Source organism: Channa argus, chromosome 18 (assembly GCF_033026475.1).
Source record: "Channa argus isolate prfri chromosome 18, Channa argus male v1.0, whole genome shotgun sequence".
NCBI lineage: Eukaryota > Metazoa > Chordata > Actinopteri > Anabantiformes > Channidae > Channa > Channa argus.
The window spans coordinates 1,919,223-1,943,126 of record NC_090214.1 but is presented as its reverse complement, the minus strand read 5'-3'; the positions used below and the strand labels follow the sequence as shown (position 1 = coordinate 1,943,126).

At 40.1% G+C, this 23,904-nt stretch overlaps 2 protein-coding genes across 4 annotated transcripts; one reads left to right on the top strand and one right to left on the bottom strand.

The window, feature by feature from the left end:
* Positions 1 to 802: 802 nt before the first annotated feature.
* tmed2 (transmembrane p24 trafficking protein 2) lies at positions 803 to 4,604 on the bottom strand. 2 transcript variants are annotated; one of them, XM_067483774.1, is made up of 5 exons: positions 4,245 to 4,604; positions 3,553 to 3,745; positions 3,400 to 3,417; positions 2,274 to 2,381; positions 803 to 2,185 (listed from the first exon to the last, which is right to left on the bottom strand). In XM_067483774.1, the coding sequence occupies exons 1-5, from the start codon at positions 4,422 to 4,424 to the stop codon at positions 2,061 to 2,063; spliced, it is 624 nt and encodes a 207-aa protein (XP_067339875.1). In that variant the 5' UTR covers positions 4,425 to 4,604; the 3' UTR covers positions 803 to 2,060. The 2 variants fall into 2 exon arrangements, with proteins under 2 accessions (XP_067339875.1, XP_067339876.1); XM_067483775.1 differs by lacking the exon at positions 3,400 to 3,417 and having other exon boundaries at positions 4,245 to 4,602.
* Positions 4,605 to 6,174: 1,570 nt separating this feature from the next.
* On the top strand, positions 6,175 to 21,753 carry ptpn11a (protein tyrosine phosphatase non-receptor type 11a). 2 transcript variants are annotated; one of them, XM_067483773.1, is made up of 16 exons: positions 6,175 to 6,555; positions 9,714 to 9,836; positions 12,764 to 12,958; positions 13,776 to 13,968; positions 14,087 to 14,206; positions 14,311 to 14,424; positions 14,886 to 14,982; positions 15,074 to 15,153; positions 15,345 to 15,503; positions 15,922 to 16,053; positions 16,967 to 17,121; positions 17,214 to 17,281; positions 17,480 to 17,631; positions 17,713 to 17,831; positions 17,961 to 18,066; positions 19,042 to 21,753. In XM_067483773.1, the coding sequence occupies exons 1-15, from the start codon at positions 6,542 to 6,544 to the stop codon at positions 18,028 to 18,030; spliced, it is 1,791 nt and encodes a 596-aa protein (XP_067339874.1). In that variant the 5' UTR covers positions 6,175 to 6,541; the 3' UTR covers positions 18,031 to 18,066; positions 19,042 to 21,753. The 2 variants fall into 2 exon arrangements, with proteins under 2 accessions (XP_067339874.1, XP_067339873.1); XM_067483772.1 differs by having other exon boundaries at positions 6,177 to 6,555; positions 15,074 to 15,171.
* The last annotated feature ends 2,151 nt before the right edge of the window (positions 21,754 to 23,904 follow it).

The window sequence follows — 23,904 nt, the reverse complement described above, 5'->3', positions numbered from 1 at the left end:
CATTTGTTCTAAATGTACAAATACACGTAGAGTAAAAAGTACACAGGTTACTCCTGAGATGTTAAAGAGTATAAGTGGCTTAATTTTGGGGGGGGATTTTAATATTAACTCCTTGAAAAACATTGATATTTTAGTTGAATCTTTACTTACTTCTGTTTATATATGTGGTGAGTATATTAAAATGCTTTGCAGAAGGTGGATCAGTTTTATCCAAAGAGCAAAAGTGGCCACAGCATCAGAAGATCAGGAAAGAAAAGCAGTGTAGTAATGGTGTCATCGGAGGAGCAGCTGCCTCTAAACCACTTCTAGGAAAGAAAACCAGGCAAAGCATGTACGATGGGCTTTTAGAGACTCACAATACTTGATTTAATAGGAGTCTCCGATTAACTAATTTGGCTGAATCTAGATCAAATGAGTCTTATCTGCATGTGGTGGAAACTCAAAATCATCTGAGCTCTGTACTAAAGGAGTGGACATAGTAGATGACGACAATAATTAGCTTCAGTTTGCTTTTTGACAAAAGATAAAAACTGATCAGGAATTGAAGTACTCTGATCTGAATACTTCTTACATCGCTGCATACTGTAGTCTATCATACCTCTTGTTCCTGAACAATTTGGATTCTTCCACCTCTGAGCAAAAGTTTTGACTTGTTGGTGTGAGAAAGAGTTAAACTCATTTCCAGTTATTAATAGTCATTTACAACTGTTAACACACTAACTCACTGTGGTAAATGGTCATAGTACATTTAACTCTGTTAACGTAGGATCGAACATTGTGTTTAAAGAAATCCAAGTCAATGTACAGAATATTGGCTTTATTATGAAACCTGGGGCATTTTCCACAAACAACCATTCTACACTTATACAGATCCATTTACCAGATTTTGTTTTAATCACAAAAAAAGAGAGACTGTGTCCAGAGCAGTTCACCTGCCGCAGCTCATGAAAAATTATTAATTCAAAACTGGAGCTTTATTCAGTAACGTGCAGCTGTGATAGATGCATTACCTTGCATGGGGGAAAGCGTATAACACAAGACAGTTGCATGTTGCTGGATTTGCTCCAGGGGAAGAGAAAGAAAGAAAAAAAAAAAAGCAGTTCAAAATTTAATACAATCTTATAATTTAAACTCCCCCCAAAAATATCTATAGAAGCAACTAAAGCACGCAGGAGTCAGAAGGAGTCACACCCCCACCCACCCAGACTCAATCAACATGTAACATGTATTTCTGTAATTCCTCTACTTAATTTTGTAGTTTTTCTTTACCCCAGTAGTACAGTTAACATCCTGACCTGGAAGAGTGCCCACTCTTCAAGTATTTGAAAATTCTATCGAGCTGTGAGCTCTTAGACCAATAATATAAAAACACTCACATGTTGAGCCGTTTTCTGAACTACACACAGAATCAACCTGTTTCCCTGCAGCAAAAATGTCCAGTCACCCACCCCCAAAAAAAATCCCAGAGCATGGATCACCATAAATCGAAGCCGTACAGTTTCTCTTAAAGACAAGCTGCAATGTAAATCCCATAGATATTTATTCATCAGGAGTGCAATTTGTTGATTGAGCGTTCACACATTGTCTGTAGAAGCCACTGCAGACAATGAGCTAATTTGTTCCAATTGTTATATGAAAAGGTCCCATTTCACTCCTAATAACGGCTTTATTCTCTTGCGGTGACTTCACACATGCCTGTGTATTCATCGGACTAACTTTTACTTTAAATGATGTGCCTCAAGCAGTCATTCACACAGAAACTTGTAGTGGCAACTCATTTGCACTTAACTGTAATGGTTAAACAATATTGGACATAGAAATCTGTTAATAAAGAAAAACAAATAAAAATCAACATGTATCCCAGAATCTTATAACCATCTGCTCCAAACCCACATTAATTACATTTATGAAGGAAGTGAATAATGTGAGGGGAGAGAAAAAACATCTGAGATCCGATCTTATGTGGGCTTTAGTCAAACTGCCAGTCTCATTTCCAGCGTGTCAATAACTGCCTTGGTGTGGAGGAAAACAGTGGAGGACAGAGGGCTCGATTCACTGTACTACACCACTCGTCGTACTTCAAAAAATCTCTTCAGGTAGTAAATCTGTCCGAGCGTCATCGCCACCAGAACCAGAGCTTCGAAGAACGACCACAGCACCACTCTGCTGTTTGTGTTGTCATTAACTAGAAGGAGAACACAATGAAGTGAAGCATTCAGAAATTATACTGGCTCAACTTTTCATAAGTGTTTGTTATTGAACCTGGGACTCACTTGCTCTGTGTATCCTCTCACGGACCTCCATGTACTCCTGCTCATGTTTTACGGCCGTCATAGCCACTGCCAGCTCGTTGATCATCTCCTCCAGCTTGTTTTGGTGCGCTGAAATCAGGAAAAGTGAATCATTAGCACAATGTCTTCACACGTTGGCTTAAAGGCAAACTTAGCTCTTTTTCAAAATCAATTGTATCATCAACAATCCCCATACAGAAAATAAAACCATCAACTGCCTCTACTTACATATAGTGTCTGTCATTCTGCAGACTGGATCAACTTGTCCAGGCCACTGTTTGGCCAAAAATAATTAAAAAACACTCAGAATTTCCACAACTCTACCAACTGGCTTTAGACCGCTGTAAAAAGCTTTGGTAAATCTAAGCTTCTGGGGAAACCTTTATTAAAAGTTTCACTCCCCTCATATCTATGCAAATTTATTTCACAGAGCTCATTTTCTGATAATAATAATAATCATCATCTTAGAAAGCTTTCCTGTTCTATGCTGCAGACAGTTGGAATAGTTCCCAAAGGAGATTTGAACAATTTGGTATTAAAACTTAATATTCACAAAAACTTGCTGTCCAAAACTCATGCATAGGAAATGCAGTACATGCATAATATGTTCACACTTGCCACATACAGTATGTGATGACTAGACATTTACAGTTAACACGTTTTAGTGGTGAAAAGTGACAAATGTGAAGTACATTTACCCAAAGATTGTACAATAATGCATCAATAATTAAAACCGAACATTATACTTCTCTGAAATGGGTAATTTTTAATATTAAGTACTTTTATTTTTTTTACTTTATGTCTATTTTGATGCTAATACATCCAGATATTTACTAAGGGGAGGTTTTTCATGCAGGACTTTTACTTGTCTTAGAGCCGTTCTACACTGTGGTAATGATGCTTGGACTAAAGTAGAGGATCTGAGTACTTCGTCCACCACTGACATGTTCTGACTGTGCAAGCAGTCAAGCCATTCACAACACACACTGCGTCTTATCTACAGATAGTTGCACTGCATAATATTAGTTGCCATCATGAAAACAACACTGGTTAGAAAAAACTCTGCAGTGCATTAGACTCAAAAGTAACAGCCTGCCCTGTGCCCTACCATCCCAGCTCTCTCCACCTACAAAGAGGGAAAAAAGTACCCAGAAAAACAGTCAAACAGAAGGAAACTGACACAAGCAGTGAAAGAAATGTAAGAAAAGATAAAGAAAAAGCTGGTCCACCGACATACATTATGCACACACACTTTCTATACCTTCTGTTTCCATGTCTTGGCCTTTAGGTGCCTCCCCAATATCGATTGTGAACATTACGATCTTGGGTGTCATGGTTGACATCTTGTTGCTGAAGCAGAACTTGTAGGTTCCGTCCATGTGCGCTGCCACGGAGTATTTCCCACTGGACTCTCTGTCACCTTTGTAAATCTGCTTTCCATCAGGCCCTGTTATCTGAAAAGACATAAAACACCGCCAATCGTTTAAAGGACTGCATGCAACATATGGCACCAACGTGAGCAAATTCAACACTTAATAATGATTTTACGGCACAACAATGCCTCTACAGAAAACCAATCGGAAAAAGGTATGAAGTCCTAAACCTTGTTCGAGGTTAAAAACCCTTTTTGATACACAGTTTGCATCTTAGCTACCAATGCTAGCGCTAACGTTTGCTGTATCCTTATGCCAACAACTAGTGCTAAATACCTAATTAGATTAATTGCGATAATAAAGTATCCGCAGTGTTTTCATGAATATGTTAAAGCATTTAACTGTGAAGTTAAGTCTGAATTCCAGAGTGCCGGTGTCATATCTAACCTTAGCTAGTTTCACCTGCTGTTACGCAGACAGACGGCGCAAGCTAACAGCTAACGTTAGCACAGGCCTTAGCGCTGGTACATTAAAATAAACCCTTACTACTCCGTCCCAAGTTGTTGCTACATTATCTCACCTCAACATCAATGTCCAAGAAGCCTCCTTCAGCAACCTCAAACATAAGGCCCATCTTAGTGCCGGAGTTAACCCGCTCGTAGAAGCACTCATCGGCATGGGCGTCTATGCTAACAAAGTAGCCGGACGCGGTGGCAGACAGGACGGCCAGCAACACAACCAGCTCCGAGACGGTAAACATACTTCAAATGTTTTACAGCGAGTGTTTCACAAAGTGAATAGATATAAAATGATGTCCTTGCTTCAGTAAATCCTTCAGGATGTCGGGCTGTATGGGTGAATTATTGCAGGATAGGAGCCACACGAACCTCGGCTGCAGTGTGCCGCTCTCTGACTGCCACGTACGGGCTTAAACGGCAACCGGAGAGGGACAAACTTAACAGAGTGCGCAAAAGCTGTCAAAAGGAAACGTGTACCCAAAAGAATGTCAATAACACAATTTAATACATAACTTATCATTTTAATATTGTCATTATAGTATAGGCAAGGTATATTATTATTATTATTATTATAGATAACTGCCTTTACTTACTCGAGGACTTTTTCGAGTTACTTGTACTTGAGAATACACTGATGTATTATTTTAGAAGAACAACTTGTTAGTACACACGGTGGTTTAAAAAAGCTCCACTGTTTTTGTTCCCTATCAAGTCTCTGAATGACATTATTTTCCATTAATAACTGAGCCATTTTACTGTTAGGCACATTTCAGTATTCTCCCCTTATTTTCACCTTGTTGATCAAAGGAGAATTTGAATCCGGTAAACATCTGATCGGCCACCTAACGTGTGTCATTCCAAGCTTCTTTATTGCGTAAGTCATTCTTACGTTACCAAAGCTACTTGTCAGAAATACTGAGTGCAGTCTGTTTTTTTTCTGCAGTGGCAGTTGCCAATTTCAGCAAGTCGGGAAGATGGAAAGAAGTAAAGTCTGAACAACTTCATTACTTTTTACAGTATTTAAATCCATGCAAATAGGAGAAGAAATTGCTAAAATTACAAATCAACTGTTTCTGAAAGTTGTGAAGAAGGATGCAAATAGTGTATGAATGTTACAAATATTGATTAGGCTGGTTAGACAACAGTAAAAACTATGACATTAAACAAACGGATGTACTAATTTTACTTAATTCAACAGTTTTGAACCCATTTCTACTGATGTCGACATTTTGTAAAGTGTCACGGTTTCTTATGGTGAAGTGCTTTATTTGTTATTGTACATCCAAGGTGTACAACGAAATTGCGTCAGATGATTAGATGGAGGATTCGTCCTGCGACCTGGTCCCTAACACGTGTTTTCTTAGTGGTAGGGGAACCAGGAGCCCGGAGGAAACATACGCAAGATCAATAAGTCCCGAGTCATTGAACCCAGAACCGAAGTTCTTACTGAAAGTCAGGGGTGCTGACCACTCATCCATCATGTTTATTTGTACTCCAACTGAAAACCAATTGTACTATCAGTGTTTTATTCCATAATGTATTAGTTGCTTGTACTTTGTACTAGGAATATCGTGCGAGAGGCAGGGTACACAGGACAGGTCGCCGGTCCATCGCAGGGCCACAGAGAGACACACAGACCAACAAGTAGTAACTGAAGCTGTCAAATAAATATACTTGATTGAATAGTTAACGCTGCATTGCAGTGGAGAAAAAGTAAAAGTAACTACTGTGGTAAAGTACAAGTTCCTCAAAATTGTAGCCTACTAACATACAGTTTTTAATTTGGCACATAAGTGTTTTTTCCGGGTTGCGGTGTGATCATGTGAATTGCTGTGCGGCCGCTGACGTCCGTCAGATGTTTTTGGTTTGACGCTAGTGCGGCGTAATCTTCGCTGTCCGTCGGCGAACCCTGCGACGAACCCCCAGACCGCCTGCCACTTGTGCCGCTAGAATCTGAAAACAAGCTTCCAATGAGCATGCGCGAGGGGAAAGCGATAGGGTGCTTCCATTTATGTCGCGCTGTTTACCGAGTGGGTCAAGGCTGTGTGGTGTCATTGGAAAGGGCGAACCGGTGGCCGCCGCGGGTGTGAAAATCCGTGCACCTTGTAATTTTGTCGCATGTTTGCTGACGTCCAATAATCGACTCGGTCTGAAGTCTCCGGGGCCGAGGCCTAGAGACTTTTTTAAAGCGCAGTCTTAACAGCGTCGCTGTGGATGTCCAGATTTCGGTGCCTGTTTTCACCGGGTGTGAACCGATGAAGAACTTTACTCTTTGATAAACACAGAAAGGGTCGGAAACGTTAGCCAGCTCGTTGAAGCTAACTGCTAACTGCCAGCGAGGAAGTGAGGAGCGAAGAAAATGACATCTCGGAGGTAAGTGGGGGCTGTCTGGCAAACAACGTCTGCTGAAAATGTTAGCCGAGCTCGCTAACTCTAATCAAACTCAGCTGTCGGGGTGTTTATATGGCAGAAGACAAGCGCTGGGTGTGCCGACGTTTCTGGAAAGAAACAAATTGCACAGGAATAGCTAGCTACGGAGCGCTTCGCTTAGCATACACCGGCAACTTGGAGCCCAGTCTGAAGATGATTAGTTAGTAGACACCATTAACGCATTAGCTCCGATATCAAAACTACAGGTCTGAACTAGTTAGTTTGTCGCCCTAGTTAGTCACGGACGAAGGTAAAACGTTGCTGTCATCATATGGATCGGGGCACTGTAAACCCAAAGCAACAGTTGCTGGCACATGAAGCAGCGATTTGTTTGTTGTGTTGGGAAGCTGCTGTCCTCACTGTCGTCATTGTCACGTCCAAGTAAATGTAACTTCATTACAACTTATGTCCTTCTACGTTGGACTTAGGAGAGTAAAGAAATCATTAACGGGGGAAAGAAGAAGTAGAGACAAAGACCGTTGGACAGACAAGCAATGAGCGTCAAAAAGGACAAATCAAGTTATTTGTGCAGCGTGTTTATTACACAAAGCATGTTTTATGTAATGCAGCTTAGAAGTGGGCGATGTAGACTAACAGTGATGTCACCATATTTCACTGTATTACCTATAAAAATGACAATTGATCATAATTGTGAGCCATGTTTGTAATGACATGATTATATCATTTCTGTTCATTGCATTCAATACCACAGCTGTTCATTTCGCCCCTCCAATGATCCCTTAGGTTTTCTTTCCTAATGACTGATTTTTTTCATGTTTAGTGTTTATATTTAGTTTTTATATTTAGTGAGGTTCCTTTCCTTGAAGTGTTTTTTTTTTCCCTTTAGCATATTTTTGAGCTGAATGCAGCTGTAACAAGGCGAAACAATTCCCTTTGGGATTAGTAAAGCTCTTTGAATCTTTAATCTAAAAATAATACCATTCAAAAATATGTTTATTGCCACAAGTCACATCCCACAGTCTTGAGAGTCACAACACAAAGTAAAACAATCAAACAAAAGTATGGCTGGTGATCATTAAATGCTTAAAAAAAGGAAAATATATCAGTTTAATGGTTGGAGAATGAGAGAATGTACATTGTGTTTTATTCAGGGTCAATTCCAGCAGTTTGGATTAGCATTATGTCTCTTTTGGCTCAGTGCAACCACCACTGTCAGTTTGTTGGATAATAAATGTAGGGAGCAGCACTGACAAACATGCTGCCTAAATATTCATGAAGTGAAGAAGATTGTTACTGTTGTTGGTCTAACATCTGTTATGATCTGCTCATTTTCACAGATGTTTTTCTTAACCCTTTCCCAGGACTGAACGCTTTTTTTAGATCATTTCAGCTTTATAAGCTTGGACGTCTGCCGTGTCTTTTGTGTTTGTAGACTCATAATATGCACCAGTTACAGTGTATAACGAAAAATATTTAATCACACAACTGTATTGTCCATATTGCAAAATGAGAAGTTATTAAGGCGAGAAATTATAATGCTGTATCACTGAGGGAGACAATATGACACAGTCCTAATGAATGAAAACGCTAAACAAGAAGCCGCATTAAACATCACAACACTAAAATGATAATTAAAAATCTAAAGATTTTAAGGAAAGTTTAAAGTTTAAATCGAGATATAAAGACAGAAATTGCACGTAGTTAATGATGAGCATATAAGGTCCAGTCAAAGGCCCTGGAGAAAACGGTACATATGTTTTTAACGTGCATTTAAAGGTGGCCTGATATCCTGCTGCACAGCATCAAACTGCTGTTTCTCCGTGTATAGTTTGCACTCTGAACATTTAGCAGCTCTCTACCTGATGACCTGAGAGGCTGAGCACCTTCGCATGTTAGAGCGCATCCACATATCTACGATTGTTCAAGCCACTCAGGCAGCAGGGCTGAAATTGTCTTTTATGGACAGACTTTACAGTGGTAACAGAATGCCGACATCTGTACAGACCTGTAGTATTCTAACATATTAGATGTATAAGGTTCCAAAGTCGCATGCAGAGGTTATTAAGACTCTGGAATCAAAACGGTAGATTAAGTTGTTACGGTAGAGAAGTTGTTAAGCAACACTCAGATGCTACGAAGAGCTTACAGGATCTGAACCACAAAGCTTCCTCAATGGCAAAGACAAAGTACAGCTACTACTGTTGCTGAAATCTGCAAAAGATTAAGGCACTGAAAGTAAAATGAGGATGCTTTCAAAAAAAAGCTGCAAATAGTTTTTAATCATCTTCAAAGCATAGAGCGCAAAAAGATATGGACTTTGTGATGATGAGATTAGAGCTCTGTGGGGTCCATACCATCCGTTGCAGGACTACACCTGGTATCTGTAGATAATTTTTAATGCCTCACAAGTTTGGTGGAAACAGCAGGTAGTTGCAGACAACGCATGATTGAAGATACTGGCAGATGAGGACTGGGATTAGCGTGAACCAAAACAAGAAAAAGAGTTTGCGAGAGAATGATGGTCCTGCAAAAATGACCCCGTAGGACTGGAAAAAAAGAGCGAGAGAGTCCGAGAGAGCAAGTGCAGAAAGGCCGAGATAAGTGCACAGCTTTGCATTCATGTAGCTTCTTTCTGGTTCTGTCTTTTTATTTTTACTTTTGGCAGTTAGTGCAGAGACAGTTTATAGAGAGAGAGCTACAGCATGCAACAAAGATCTCCCATCTCGGAATCAAATTATGCACATTAGACAATATTTTGTCCCAAAGGGACATAAATCCTCCATAGTGGTACAAAAATGCACCCAGCTGTCCGTGATTTATTCCAAATGTGGTTTATAATAAGCTGTAAACTGACGTTTTTAACACTTGTTTTTTGTCATCGTTTTGCACAATGACTCATAGTTGTAACCTTGCTGTCACTGATGTACATAATGTGGCGATTGGATGTTATATAAAATCTTAAATTCAGTTTGTTCCGTGTTTCACCTTCGTGCATGACACATGTCCCTTTTTAAGTAATACATTTAAAGTTCAAAGTGCCGATTTTTTGTCTGTGAAATGCACCGCATTGCATTGCTGGATCCTTGTACGCAGCCTTTCACTCCACGCTGAGATTAATCCCAGGTATCCTCCTCTCTCAGGTGGTTTCACCCCAACATCACAGGAGTGGAGGCTGAAAACCTCCTGCTGACCCGTGGAGTGGATGGGAGCTTTTTAGCCCGACCCAGTAAGAGCAATCCAGGAGACTTCACCCTCTCAGTACGGTGAGTAACGGCCCTCGTGATGGTAAAAGGAGCATGTGCTAGGATGCAGAGTAATATGTCTCCACATACTACTGTGTGTGTGACAGTTCTTTTTTTTTTTTGACCCTGAGTTGTCTTAGAATTCTCTTCTGCTTCTGCATTAGTAGATATGTGTAACCTTCACTCAACCTTTATTGAATGGACTTTGGTTGAATATACCCTGCACCTTTTTGCATTTTGATGGAATTAAATGTTCTTCACTTTCATGGTTTTTCTTGTTACAATGACACATATAATTTTGTAATAATAAAGCTTTTTAGCTTTTGGACAGCACTGCCATCAATGAGTTATTTAAGTATATAAAGTATAAATATGAGGTAGGTTTAAATGGGAAATGTAATTGAGATCAAGATTTTTGTTGTCATTGTCCGGAGTTTCCCTCTCACTCGTCTCCGACATCAGGAGATGGTCCGTGTGAGATGCGTTTTCACTTGTGAAGAAATACCCTGTGGAACTGGGCAAAGGATGGTGCTTGGTCACTTTGAGCAGGGGGCAGGACATGACGCACAAAACAAAGCTACAGAAGTGACAGTGTTTTGCTTTGGAATCTGGTCGTATACCACAGAATTTCTCTATTAACAAATTAGCTCGTTTGGAGATAATCTGGACTTGGGCACCAGGGAGCTGGGTGGCTAAAATCCGAGTAATGTCAGAGCAGACTGACTTGGGCGTTTGCGTTCACACGTGCACCCACTCCAGATAAAGTCTAGGTAATTTCTGAATTCCAGTTCATGTCTGAAAGGGGCTAAATATACAGATTAAGGTTCTAAATGCTCTCATGCTGACACATTTTTGCCTAATACCTGTATTTATGGATAGATTAAATCTAAAGACCTAGACAAATGAATTTAGCTTATTAATAACACAATAAGCAACAGGTGTGCACTATGTGGTCACTTTACTTAACTCACTGCACTAATCTTTTTGTATGAACTATAGGTCAAATATAGTAAAGGTGTTGTTTTAGCTCAGCGGTTTAGTTACTGACCTGCTTCTATGAACTTATTTCTAGCAGCAGTAGGCAGCTATGATAAACTTACTACACAACACTAACAAGGCAAACTGACAAGTGAAAAGCTTTAGAACCACCTCCTATGTTCAGTAGATGGTGAAGATCAAACCCGAGCTAAAATGAGGGTAAATATTGTACTTGGATACATCAGGTGGACACAAACACGACTGGGAATGATGCTGCTTTGTGTCTGCTCGCTGTGTAAACAGACGACTGTTTGCTCGCACATTTGACCCAACCATTTAATAAAATGCTATAACGCAGCGTTGTGTTGTGTTTTCAGCTTGTTCTGCTGGGGCCAGAAAAATCAATTAATGCAGCTTTGAATGTGCTGCAATATTCTCACTGTTAAATTATCCCCACTCTGAATTCTGCTCCATCCTAAGCATGAACTCTGTTGAATGATTGTGTGAAACAGGCATTCTCAAAAGAAGGAACACCAAGCATTTAATAATTACAAAAAAACTTAACTTGGGCCTTTTGAGTCATAAATTTTGAAGATAAAGTATCATTAAGTCAGTTCAGCTGATGTGGCCACTGTTATTTCTGTGACCATCTCATATTTTAGCTGTGCAGTCTCTCATCTCACTCCCTATTTACTTCCTATGGAAACAAAACAAAGTCTTTTCCACAGGGAGACTAGTCTCTGCTGGTTCAAACCGGCAAACGTCTGTCTGTTGGTGCACACTTCCAGACTTGACTAAAAGTCATCCAAGGTTACGTGCTACCAAAATCTGCCACAAGTTCTCCTTTTTCTATTTTCCGTGGCGGTCACCTAAGATGACTCAGCTGTCTATCTGTTGTTTTTTTTTCCCTTTAAGTTTAGCAGATGTCAAGTCTCGATGCCGTTGGTCAACCTCAGAACAGTTTCAGAGATTCTCATTGCATGCTATTGATTGAAGTGGATATCCATGTTGTGGTGCTTGTGAGTCCCTGTTAAACTGTTGATCACTTTGCCCTTTGGTTTGTCTTAATGTATGTGACTGCAGAGACTTTTTCAGACGTAAGAAAGGGGCAACTTTCAGCACAGACTGATTTTGATACCAATCATTATATTCCTGGTGGATATAACTGACAGTGTGTTTCACAACTTACATCATTTGTACAGAAATTACAATGATAAGAATAAAATAGTTGATAGAGCCTACTGGCATTTCAATTTTTCCATATTATAGAAATGATTACAAACAAACACCTTTTGATGAATTTTAAAAAGGGGCAGGGGCTTGAGCCTCCTCAACCCACCTCATACAGCTGCCTGGTTCTGTGCATCAGAAGAACTGGAGAATACAAAGCATCCATGATAAATCCAGGGCAGCAGCTAAGAAGGATGTTTTATAATTGATTATTTGTTAAAAGTTTAGTCTGTGGTATGTTCATTCATTTCAACCTTCAACCTTGTCTGCTGACTACCCACTTCACTAAGTTCAAAGGGCATAAAATATTCTCCATCACCACATTCATCTTCCCGTGTTCCATTTTGTTCTGATTCTTAATAATCCAATTATTTTCAGCAACCTTCCTACTTTTAGGCTTTTAGAAACACTGTTCGAGCAATTCTGGGTGGCGTAATCCAATTACTATTTAGGATTAACAGTTAATTGATTGAGTTTCTGCAGGCTGACCAAATTTATTCACCTTTTATTTCGATTTTTCTAAAATTGTTTTTGTTTGATAAGACTAAAAATTCTCATATTTGAGAAGCGAGCCCAATCTGGTAACAGTTGCCAATAATCTTTCATTTAACCGGTCATTTAATTCATCAGGTTGCACAGTTACAAAGCCCTTGTGTACCGTGTTGAATCCCAGATCATAATTCTCCTGTATATAACATTTTTACAAATCATTTTTTTTATTGCATTTTGTTTTGCTGCAGGCGAAATGGAGCCGTCACCCATATTAAAATCCAGAACACAGGAGACTATTATGACCTTTACGGTGGGGAGAAGTTTGCCACTCTGGCAGAGTTGGTGCAGTATTACATGGAGCATCATGGACAGCTGAAAGAGAAGAATGGAGATGTTATTGAGCTCAAGTATCCACTCAACTGTGCCGACCCCACCTCAGAGAGGTGAGATGTTATATTTTGGTGCTTCATGTAGGCTCGGCACATTATTTGTTCCATTTTTATTGCCTTGATGACGTCTGCTTGGAGTTGTCCTTTGTGGCTGACAGCAACACGAAACAGAGTTGCACATATTAACATCCTTTTGAATTTAACTGAAGGCTCTCAACACCTTCTTGGCTTTGTTCATTTAGTAAACTACATGCCATAAACTAGATTTACTCTGACAATGGACTTTGAGGAAATTATACACGTCTGAATGTATTTTCAGACTGATTACAGACTGTCTTTCTTATATCAGGATTGTCGTTGATATGTGTTTTAACTGTCATCTTACAGTAAAACAATTGTAGCTTTATTTCTGCAGCCTGAGGCTTGAGAATGAAGTGCGTTTGTGGGGGCGTCAAAGTAAACCAGGAGTAAAACAATTTTAATCCAGCTTCATGCTGCACTGTGCTATGTGGAGCCATAGCAGGGGCATACTAAACATTGATGAGGTATATCATATTTAAGATTTATCGCATAGCTTTAAGAAAATAGACATGGCTCCTTTTGGTTCCACTGACAGAGCTGTAAAAAGCGCAGAGTTTAGGTGATTTATACCTTTGGAGACAGAAGTTAAAGCAAGTTTGCAGTAAACATGACATGTAAGCTTTGGGGACGACTGATGATGTGTGCAAACACTAAACATCGTGCTTAAATTGTGATTAACTTAATAGGGTGCACATTCATCTTGATCATTGCTGCAAACAGATGGATTATGATATGGAATATTCTCGAGCCAGTCTGAAAAATAAAACCCATTTCACTGTTGTCTTCTCAGATGGTTCCACGGACACTTGTCGGGCAGGGAGGCAGAGAAGCTGCTGACGGAGAAAGGGAAGAATGGCAGCTTCCTGGTGAGGGAGAGCCAGAGCCATCCGGGAGATTTTGTTCTCTCCGTGCGTACAGGAGATGACAAGACCGACAGCAGTGACAGCAAACCCAAAGTCACTCATGTCATGATCCGCTGTCAGGTAAACACACCCGACAGCTCTTCTGATTTCTGAGTAGCCTGGTTTCCTATGTGATTGCAAACTTACAAAGAGAAGGAGACTGATCTTTAGTTTTTTTTGACGGTGTCTTCTTACTCAGCTTGACCAGAAGTATGATGTGGGAGGAGGTGAGAAGTTTGACTCTCTCACCGACTTGGTGGAGCACTACAAAAAGAACCCCATGGTGGAAACTCTGGGTACTGTGCTTCAGCTCAAGCAGGTGGCTGTCATCTCACGTCTACACAGTTGACTCATGTTTAACAGTAAACTAAAGCAGTGTTTCATAATTGTCTTTTCTGTTCTGGCGTGTTTTCTTCTCCACAGCCCCTGAACACTACTCGCATTAATGCAGCGGAGATTGAAAGTCGAGTCAGAGAGCTGAGCAAATTAGCGGAGGCCACAGACAAGGTCAAACAGGGCTTTTGGGAAGAATTTGAGGTGAGTGTTCAGTCTTTGTTGCAAGTTTTCAATCTCAATCCTGCCGTGGTGCCAGTAATTTGTGTTTTTTGTCATTCGTGCATAGTTTGTACGCACAAAAAGAGATTAGGGTCACTCTATAGAATTATTTAGAATTGTTTATCGGAACTTTGAAAAAAAGTTGGATTTAAAAGTCTGCGGTTTGAGAGAACCTCTGAAATCCAATCTTGAATTATGAGAAAATTTGGGAGGAAAAAAGAATTCGGTAAAGAAAAGTGAATTCTGAATCTACAGATAGAATTTATCATATGAACAACCCTTCAGACATGAAAACATGAATAAAACAGACACTTCTGTCTAAATAACTTGAAGCCTTTACTTCAACAGATGGATCATATATGTTATACGTTTGCTACATAGTCTATGTAATGACTGTTTGAAATGCTCTTCTTGTTTTTTTTTTTTTTTTTTTAATCATCCAGACTTTGCAGCAACAAGAGTGCAAACTCCTCTACAGTCGCAAAGAGGGGCAGAGAGCAGAGAACAAAAACAAGAACAGATACAAGAACATTCTGCCTTGTAAGCAACACAGACTGCTCAGTCTAAGAGTTCACAAATCACCTGAGGGCCAGTTGTGGAGGTGACTTACTGCTTTTGTTTCTGTTTCCAGTTGATCACACACGAGTGGTACTGAATGATGGGGATCCAAATGAGGCAGGCTCTGACTACATCAATGCCAATATCATCATGGTAGTATCCACTGTCATGGTAAACTAATTTCATCCTCAGGGGTTACATAATGTGTGTGTGTGTGTGCAAGTAGGTGCGTGTGTTCGTGCATGTGTGTGCGTGCGCAGTTGCATTGGTCCGATTCATGCTGCAGTTTGTGCTTTTATTCTGACATCCATGTTTGCACTGACTGTCCTCTGTTTTTTGTGCAGCCGGAGCTGGACTCCAAGTGCAACAGTACCAAGATGAAGAAGAGTTATATTGCCACTCAGGGGTGTCTGCAGAACACCATCAGTGACTTCTGGAGGATGGTGTTTCAGGAGAACTCTCGAGTCATCGTCATGACAACCAAAGAGGTGGAGAGAGGAAAGGTGAGCGTCCTGGGACAACTTACCTATTTTCATGTAAACCTAGAAATAACCAGAAGTTTGAGAATTAAGAAATCAAAGTTAATGAAAAGGATGAGCTTTAGAAGATAAATGGCAGCCTCTCAAGCACTTATCAGGAAAGGAAACTAAATCTAATGCTTTTTGTTGGCCACTCAGAGACGACATTTAGAAAGCCGTGTTTTGACAGTGACTTTCACTGATGGGAGCCTTGTTCTTTATTTAGAAAACTCTGTATTAGTGGTGAAGCTGCTTGATGTGCTCATCTTCTGTTTGTGTGGTCACGTTTGGTGTCTGATGCTGCTCGGGTAGCTGAGTCACACAGTTAATTTAAGAACCACTTAAATTAAGTCATTGTGAAAACAGTTGACAGAATGAGTGACTGTCACGTTTCTCTCAACAGAGTAAGTGTGTGAAGTATTGGCCGGACATGTCTGCTTTGAAGGAGTACGGTGCCATGCGCGTTCGCAACGTGAGAGAGACGGCTGCACACGACTACATCTTAAGAGAACTCAAACTGTCCAAAGTTGGACAGGTAAAATTTGTTGTGTGTGTTTTGAATGAAGGGGAGAGGGACTCGGGGACGTAGTTTCATTACATGACATTAGTTTGTGCCTTACATTTAAATTATTGTTATATGTTTTAATTTAAAAACCGTGCTTTCACTATATTTAACAGCAACAAACCGATATCACATTTACATTTACATTTAGTCATTTAGCAGACGCCTTTATCCAAACCGAATTACAAGGTACAAGGCAGCAAGAATCTAAGTCAAGGAGAAAACATCAAAGCAAAGTCCTGTCAGATAAGTGTTCACAGATCACGAGGAAGATGCTGAAGAGTTCAGTTTTCAGCAGTTTTTTGAATATTAGGAGAAAGCTGAGCCTGCAGAGTTTGGTAGCTCGTTCCACCATCGTGGGATCATCACGCTAAACAGTTTTGCTTGGTGACTTCTGTTCGATGCTGGGACCAGCAGACAGATCACCACGAGACATATCCTTTAAGAAGAGTGAGGGAACGTATTCTAACCAAGTACATCTATTCAAGTACTGTACTTGGAGAAGAGCTTTAGTTATTTTTGGATTTTTATATTGTACTTTCAACATTCTCCACAAACCCAGCAATGATTTCCTTCCAAATGATTTCCACTCTTGGAGTTCTGTAGACCTCAGTGCTGCCATTTACTACAATAATATGCTACTTATGTCTTACATAAGTATAAATTCATACATTTATACATTAATATAAATCATCTTATTATATCAAATATCTGAAATTTCACCCGAAAGTCGTATTTTCACTAACTTCTCGTGAGTAGTGTATGTACTTTTACTATAATTTTGTTTTGAAAGCATTGTAATGTTGCATGCATGTTTACTTAATAACAGACATTAACCGTATGTTGACAGGTTTTTTTTTCTTTGCTGATGTGTGTGTGGTTTCAGGGGAACACAGAACGAACAGTTTGGCAGTACCACTTCAGAGCCTGGCCAGACCACGGAGTCCCAGCTGACCCTGGTGGTGTCCTGGACTTCTTAGAGGAGGTCAACCTGAAGCAGGAGAGTATCCTGGATGCTGGACCTATAGCGGTGCACTGCAGGTACACACACAGAAACCTTTCGGTTTACACAAACCATCACCGGGATCACAGAGGAGACATGTTAATCAAAGACTTCATCTTTTGTTCTGCAGTGCAGGGATCGGACGGACAGGAACGTTTATAGTCATTGACATACTGATAGATGTGATCAGAGAAAAAGGTGAGTCTGCATCGTGCAACTGTCGCCAAGATATCTGTCTTAAAATGCCTTAATGCACGTCCTTAAAAGAAACCAGCCTTATTAAATTTGCGGAAGTCTTGACAATTTTGGATCTCTTGCTGTACATACCGACATTAGCCAGTTTACGTTTCCAGTGCTAAAGATTTATCCGTGTGAAATGTTGTTTTCATGCTGCAGGGGTGGACTGTGACATCGATGTGCCAAAAACCATCCAGATGGTTCGATCTCAGCGCTCAGGAATGGTGCAGACGGAGGCACAGTACAGATTCATCTACATGGCTGTACAGCACTACATCGAGACATTGCAGAGACGCATAGAGGAGGAGCAGGTGTGGAAGCAACTCCGCGTTTTTTCATTTCGGCTTTTTTCTGCTCCTGCCTCTAACCTCTCTCTGCTTTCTCCTCTACAGAAAAGTAAGATTAAAGGGCGCGAGTACACCAACATTAAGTACTCTTTGTCTGACCTGACTGGAGGAGAGCAGAGCCCTTTGCCTCCTTGCACTCCCATTCCTACTCCCACCTGTACAGAGTGAGTAATGCTGTTGGTAAATGGTGGCTGTAAAAGCTTTTGACGTTAAATTTAAATCACCTTTTGAGTCTGTATAAAGAAAGCAAGAGTGTGCAGTTTCTCACTGGCGTGTGTGCACGTTGATGTCAGGATGAGGGAGGACAGCTCCAGAGTGTATGAGAACGTGGGACTGATGCAGCAGCAGAAGAGCTTCAGATGAGACTCACCTTTAATCCCAGTGTTCCAGAAGTTCCAGGTAAATACAACAACATGCTGTTTGTCATAGAAAATAAGAGACAAGCTGGATTCTGATCGAGACTGAGGAAACTAAACTGCTCTTTATTAACGCAATATCGTGTTGAATCAAAGCCCAACATTTGTGATTACATCTTCACCATCAGTCAAACAAGAACAGCAAATAGACAGTCACTCTATATAACACATATAATAACACATAAGGCATCCTATTCAGTAATTACACTCCCCTCTTTCCTCTTATGGCACCATCTGCTGTTGAAAACCTAAAAAACAAAAGATAAAACCTCTGCTGATATGTGATAAAGTCACAATCCAACAAAACCAAATTCTTCATTCACTCATGTCAGATCTGAGGCCATAAACTGATGTTGTGCCACAGGACAGGTTCAGTCCTGAGATTTTCATTATTAACCATTGCTTTGTCTTGAGGATGCTGGGAATGACTTGCTTTAGAGTCTTGCCTAATATATTACTTATAAAAGTATAAAAACAGAGCACTGGCTGCATCTGGCCTTTGGGAACGTGTCCTTTAAAGACAACAGGACAGACCCAATTTTTGCCTTGTGTTCTGAAAGACAACATTCAGGTGCCACCAAGAGGCTGCTTCCTTAACAGTTGACATGAATGTGGCAAAAAAGTTTGTAAAATCTAATCAGTATGTTCTGAATGTTAAGTCTTTATAATTTGAACCGATTAAATGAATGCTGTGAAAATGTACACTGTACTGTATTTACACAAGTAGTTTGGAATTTGCGTCGCCACCAAATTAAATTAGTATTACATTAGAAAACTGAGACATGTCTTACTAGCATCAAAAATAATATAGTTTAAACAGAAAATTGGAATAAAGGCCTGTTTGTATTAAAAGCTTTGGTCTCGATGTAGTTTGAGAGCATCCAGTAACTGCTGTGTAACTTGAATCTTTGTCGTGTGTGTGTGTGTGTGTGTGTGTGTGTGTGTGTGTGTCCTTCAGGACCTTGATACCTGACAGTTTTTTCGCCAGCCACACCTTGACGCCTGAGACTTGACCGTAATGACATGAAACTAAGGAAACCATGAGAGAGACCAGACCCCAGGGTCCTCCTATTCTCGCTCCTCCTACATGAACATTTGCCCTCAAGTTGAATTCTGAACCACTGTGATCATCAGAAGAGCCTTTGAGAAGCCCAAGTCCCCTCTGAAACCAAGGTTTGGGTTTGTAAATCTCCCCCCCAACAAGGGCTGCAAACAGCGGGCGCTCTCCTCAGAGGGAAGAGCCAAGCTAAGCTTCTCATGTCTCATTTTGCAGTTTTAGTTTTATTAACCAAAGGAAAGTTACATAGATCATGTTGTAGATGGAAGGGAGGAGTTTCCTGTAATAACCATGCATCAAGCAACAGTTTCTTAGCCAATTAAGTCGATTTGGCCTGCTTCCAGCCTTTAACGCAGTGGGAGACAGCAAAGCGGGGCCTAATTTCCAGTGGTTATGTCTACTTTTTATTGTAGTAAGGTTGCTAAATAAAGAAGTATTGGCATTATAGTGTAATACAATATTCATAATCCTCACACTTCTAAACACAAATTCCTTTTTTAAACCAGAACTGCCTCAAACAGAAACAGGCTGTTCAGTGCGAATTAGGTTTTTGTTTTATTATAGACTTGTGTTTTTTTTTTTCTTTCTTGGCATGTGTTAATCATTCCTGAGCTCAAGACGAATGTCCTTAATGCTGCGTTTTAACTTAGCAGCAAACCAGTTACAGTCAAGCCTTGATTCACCTGGTGGATTTATGAATAATCGAATCTGGTATTTGGAGCGGAGATTCTAGTTTTCATGCCTGCACTTCTACGTCAAAGTCATTGCGATGACATTAAGATTTCAGGGGAGTCTGTTGTAAATCTCAGTTGCAGGCATCGCCACAGACGCACGACTGCCAAATTTTTTATTTTTATCATTTTTTTTTTGAGTGCATATAACAGTTTTTATGTTTCTTTCTCGTGTTTTTTTTTTTTTTTTTTTTAAAGACGATGCCTTCTGTGTACCATTGCCTAATTTTGAGCACCACATGTACTTAATTTAAAAGTCACTGTTTTTAGAAGCAATTACATTTCTCAGTAGATGAATCGTTGTCGTGGCTATAGATTGTCTGCTGGCTTCAGTACTTAATACTCACAAGGTTGTTTGAGTTTGGTTGAGAAGGTGGAGATGACTGGAGGCAGAGGAAAACTGCTCGCTGCTGCTTCATTATGTTTTCTGGCAGTCAGACTGAACCCTGGTGCCAAATACATTGCACTTCGCAAAGCCACCTCGTGTTTCACCCGTTGAAAGCTTTTAATGTAGTGAAGCGGCAGCAAAAGTCAGTGTATAAATGTTGGGTTAGAATTAGCAGGCAACAGTCAGGTTACATTAAAACAATGAATTAGCTGATGGATTCTCTTCCTAAGATTTATTTATGTGAAAGTAACTCAAAAGAACAACTATTCGAGGAAAATATGCATCAAATGCATACGGCTAAAAAAAGCTACTGTAATATAACTTTAACTGATACACATATATTTAAACACACAGTTTGTCTGTGGGTGGTTATATGCTGGGGCTGTTTTTAGCTGCGTGCTGTTTCCCTCTGTTCCAGTCGTTATGCTAATTTCACCATCTGCTTAACACACGTTTTCCTCCAACTCAGTACAAAACTAGTCCTTTCAGTTTATTGTCACAATCAGCTGCAGTATTTAGGAAACTTTTTTTTTTTTTTTTTTGCATTATCGTCCTTCACTCACTCATTTCAAACATGTGGCCTGAGTATGTTCCGATGTCAAGCCTTCCCAGATCCTGCACACATGCTCACCATCGCTACGCCTTGAGAAACTGCAGTCTTGCTGACTCAGGATCTCTCCATTGAGGGGGGGTGGGGGGCGGGAGTGTAAGAAGCAGCATCTCCTGTTTGCCTTGAGGGACCGTTTGAAGCCACCACTGATCCAGGATTGAGCAGCTTCTTTGTGTAACTTTTAGAAAATCATAAAATCAGTGTTTTTGGTGGCTGCTTCCTCCCACAGGAGGACTCTAACACTCAGCTGCTGCTTCACAGCAAGTGTTCTTTGAAACGTCTCCGCTGACTGTGTGGTGTACTGTTTGCAGTTTTATCTTCGAAAGGATGAAAGAATAAGTTTGGGTTTGTCTAATGTTTAGTTGTGTGTGTGTGTGTGTGTGTGAGAGAGCTGAGTGGGGCTGATAACAGCCATAACGTCTTTGTTTTTATTTTCTTCCCTAATGATAAAACTGCTTTCCATTCATCGTTTAAGCAATTTAGATGCATAGACGTGCCTTCTATGCATATGCCTATGTGTATGTGATAGCTATTAATAAAAACAACTGCTCTTTAGTTTCCACTGCCATTCAAGAACCTGTAACACTTAAATGTGAATTATTTCATCCTGAACAAAAGAAAAAGGAAAAACAGTGATCACAATGCAAACTATATTTTTTAACGTGTATATTGTACATGAGTACCAGGTAGAGGAGAATGTACTTACTAAAACATATCTACTTGCCAATAAGATACTGTATGTATATTCCTACAGCTTCCTCTCTGTGACACAGGGGGGACCTCTCACAAAGCTTAAGGAGGTTTATTGTATGACTTTTAATGCAGTTAACCATGTTAACTTCCTCAATAACAATAAATGGCTAGCTCATGCCTCATTAAAGTCACTGTCTTTGTATGGTTGCATGTCATTTACACTTTGCTGATGTTGCAAAACAGGAACGTTAAATGTGAGTATAAAGTGAATATTTTGTACACTAACTTTTTAATACATTAAAAAAATTGGCTGTGAAATTTATAGATTTACCCAAATGCTGTTTTTAAAAAAAAAAAAAAAAAAAAAAAAAGTTGAGGTGCTTTATTGGAGAACTCGGTATTTTACAGGTTCCATATTTTCCAACTAATGACACTGCTACAGTATGAACCAACACAGCTGCAGCACTTAGACACCTGTGTAATTAATAACGTGACCATGCGCAGCAACGAACACTAATGTTTGTTTATAAATTGCTACTTCCCTTCTCCCTTCAATCCCTCTACTTAAAAACGATATCTTTCTTAAACATTTTTTTATTTTCATGGAGGATTTTTTCAAGAAACTATCTGGCAAATACAGAATCAAATAAACCCATGTCCATGTCCTTTTGCTGCACAGCTATTCAGGGTAACATTTACACTTTGCAGAGGATTCAGAGAGTCTTAAATTTACGTAACTAATAACTTGTCTGAATTGCAATAATTCCATTAAACTTGCACTTACTTCGGACCACTGTTCAAAGTTGTGCTGCTTTGGACTGAAGAGACACGTCACCCAGAAGAATGGTGCGTTTATAACAAGTCTGCGGCATAGAAGTACAAGATGATCCCGTTCGCATACAAAAAGAGCATCATTGTGAGTGGAGACAATGTCGTGTCAGTTTTAGTGTCTGTGTGGAGGTTTGGGGAAAAGGCCATCAGCTCAGAAAAAACAGTTATCTTCCCGATATCAGCTCTTATTTTTGTTCCACACAAAGTCTCTATAGTTGCCCTCATTTTTTTAAAGAATTCATTTGTTGAACTTGTACTTTATGTCATCAACGGCATCAAATTTAAAACCGTTTAAAATACTTCATTTTCACAGTCGGGTTGGCCAGTTAGATTATTTTCCAGGTCTGTGCCACCTCTGATGCCCCCTCTGGTCCCACCTGTGCTTATAATGTTCATCTTTGACACAGAAAACCTGTTTTAAATATCGTGTTTGAAAGATTAGTTCTCTCCTTTTTGGTCGGAGAACTAAGTACAGTTTACAAAAACAAGTGCTGCTTCCTGACCCACAATCTGAACCTTTTCCCTGTGAATTCAGTTGCCCTTCTGTTAAAAGGCCTCCTGCTCTCCTTGCTCCTGGTTGTGCTGGTTCACACAGATGCTGTCCAGTCATCCGACAGCCTTGAGGGAGACACTTTGACATCACGCTGCTGTGACTGTTGTTTCCTTATTTCATGCACAGTTCTTGCCCAAATACTCCCCTGTTATTTCGACCTATGCAGCATTTTTGCATCATGTAACTGTAACTCTTATCTACAGTAACAAAAACTGGGCTCTGCAAGGTTTTCTTTGACAAAGTGACGCCACCGTCTTACCAGTTGGTAATTCTGGTGACGTTATCTAGTGTACAAATACTCTATTATCACAGTGCATCCAGATTTGTTGCAAAGTTAAAAGTCAAACTTCCCTATATACATGTTCTTTTTCTGCTTCTCGCTGCCTCCAGATGACATTATTCGGAGGAGTATTTGTCATTAGCAGTTCAGATGATGTCATCTGGGGGAGCTCTGGAAAAGCAACACTATTGTATAAGCAATGAGACTTTTTCGGTCCAAGCCCGGTAGAATTTGGGGAGGGTTGCGTCAGGAAGGGCATCTGGTGCAAACTGGGCAAACTGTGCCAAATCGACATGCGGACAATGATCCGCTGTGGCGACCCTGAACTCACGGGATAAGCCGAAAGGGGGAAAAAAAAAAAAAAGTTTATTTGATTAACTGTCTGTACCTTAGTTTCTATTTGTACTGCGCACATTTACTTAACTTTCTTTTTGCTTGAGTTAATCATAATTAAGTCACCAGTGCAGGTGGAGCTGCTGTGGGCTTTGGCTGATTCAGGGACGTCATGTTTAGCTGAGCAAAAAGATTCAGCCCAGGAAGCAGAACATTTAAACAGAGGAAGTTCTCATTTGGAACATACCAGGAGTCTGCAACCTTAAGGGCATTTAGGTTTTTCTAACATTGATGAGTGTTCACCTCTGATTTAAGCCTTACTGCAGGCTGCCTTGTCCTATTGTT

Coding starts and splice junctions, on each gene's coding strand:
- tmed2 (XM_067483774.1), bottom strand. CDS start 4,424: ATGTTTACCGTCTCGGAGCTGGTTGTGTTGCTGGCCGTCCTGTCTGCC. Junction 3,746..4,244: donor TCTTGGACATTGATGTTGAG/GTGAGATAATGT, acceptor ATGTCTTTTCAG/ATAACAGGGCCTGATGGAAA. Junction 2,186..2,273: donor TGAGAGGATACACAGAGCAA/GTGAGTCCCAGG, acceptor TTCTCCTTCTAG/TTAATGACAACACAAACAGC.
- ptpn11a (XM_067483772.1), top strand. Junction 14,207..14,310: donor CTGTGCTTCAGCTCAAGCAG/GTGGCTGTCATC, acceptor TCTTCTCCACAG/CCCCTGAACACTACTCGCAT. Junction 15,172..15,344: donor TGGTAGTATCCACTGTCATG/GTAAACTAATTT, acceptor TTTTTTGTGCAG/CCGGAGCTGGACTCCAAGTG.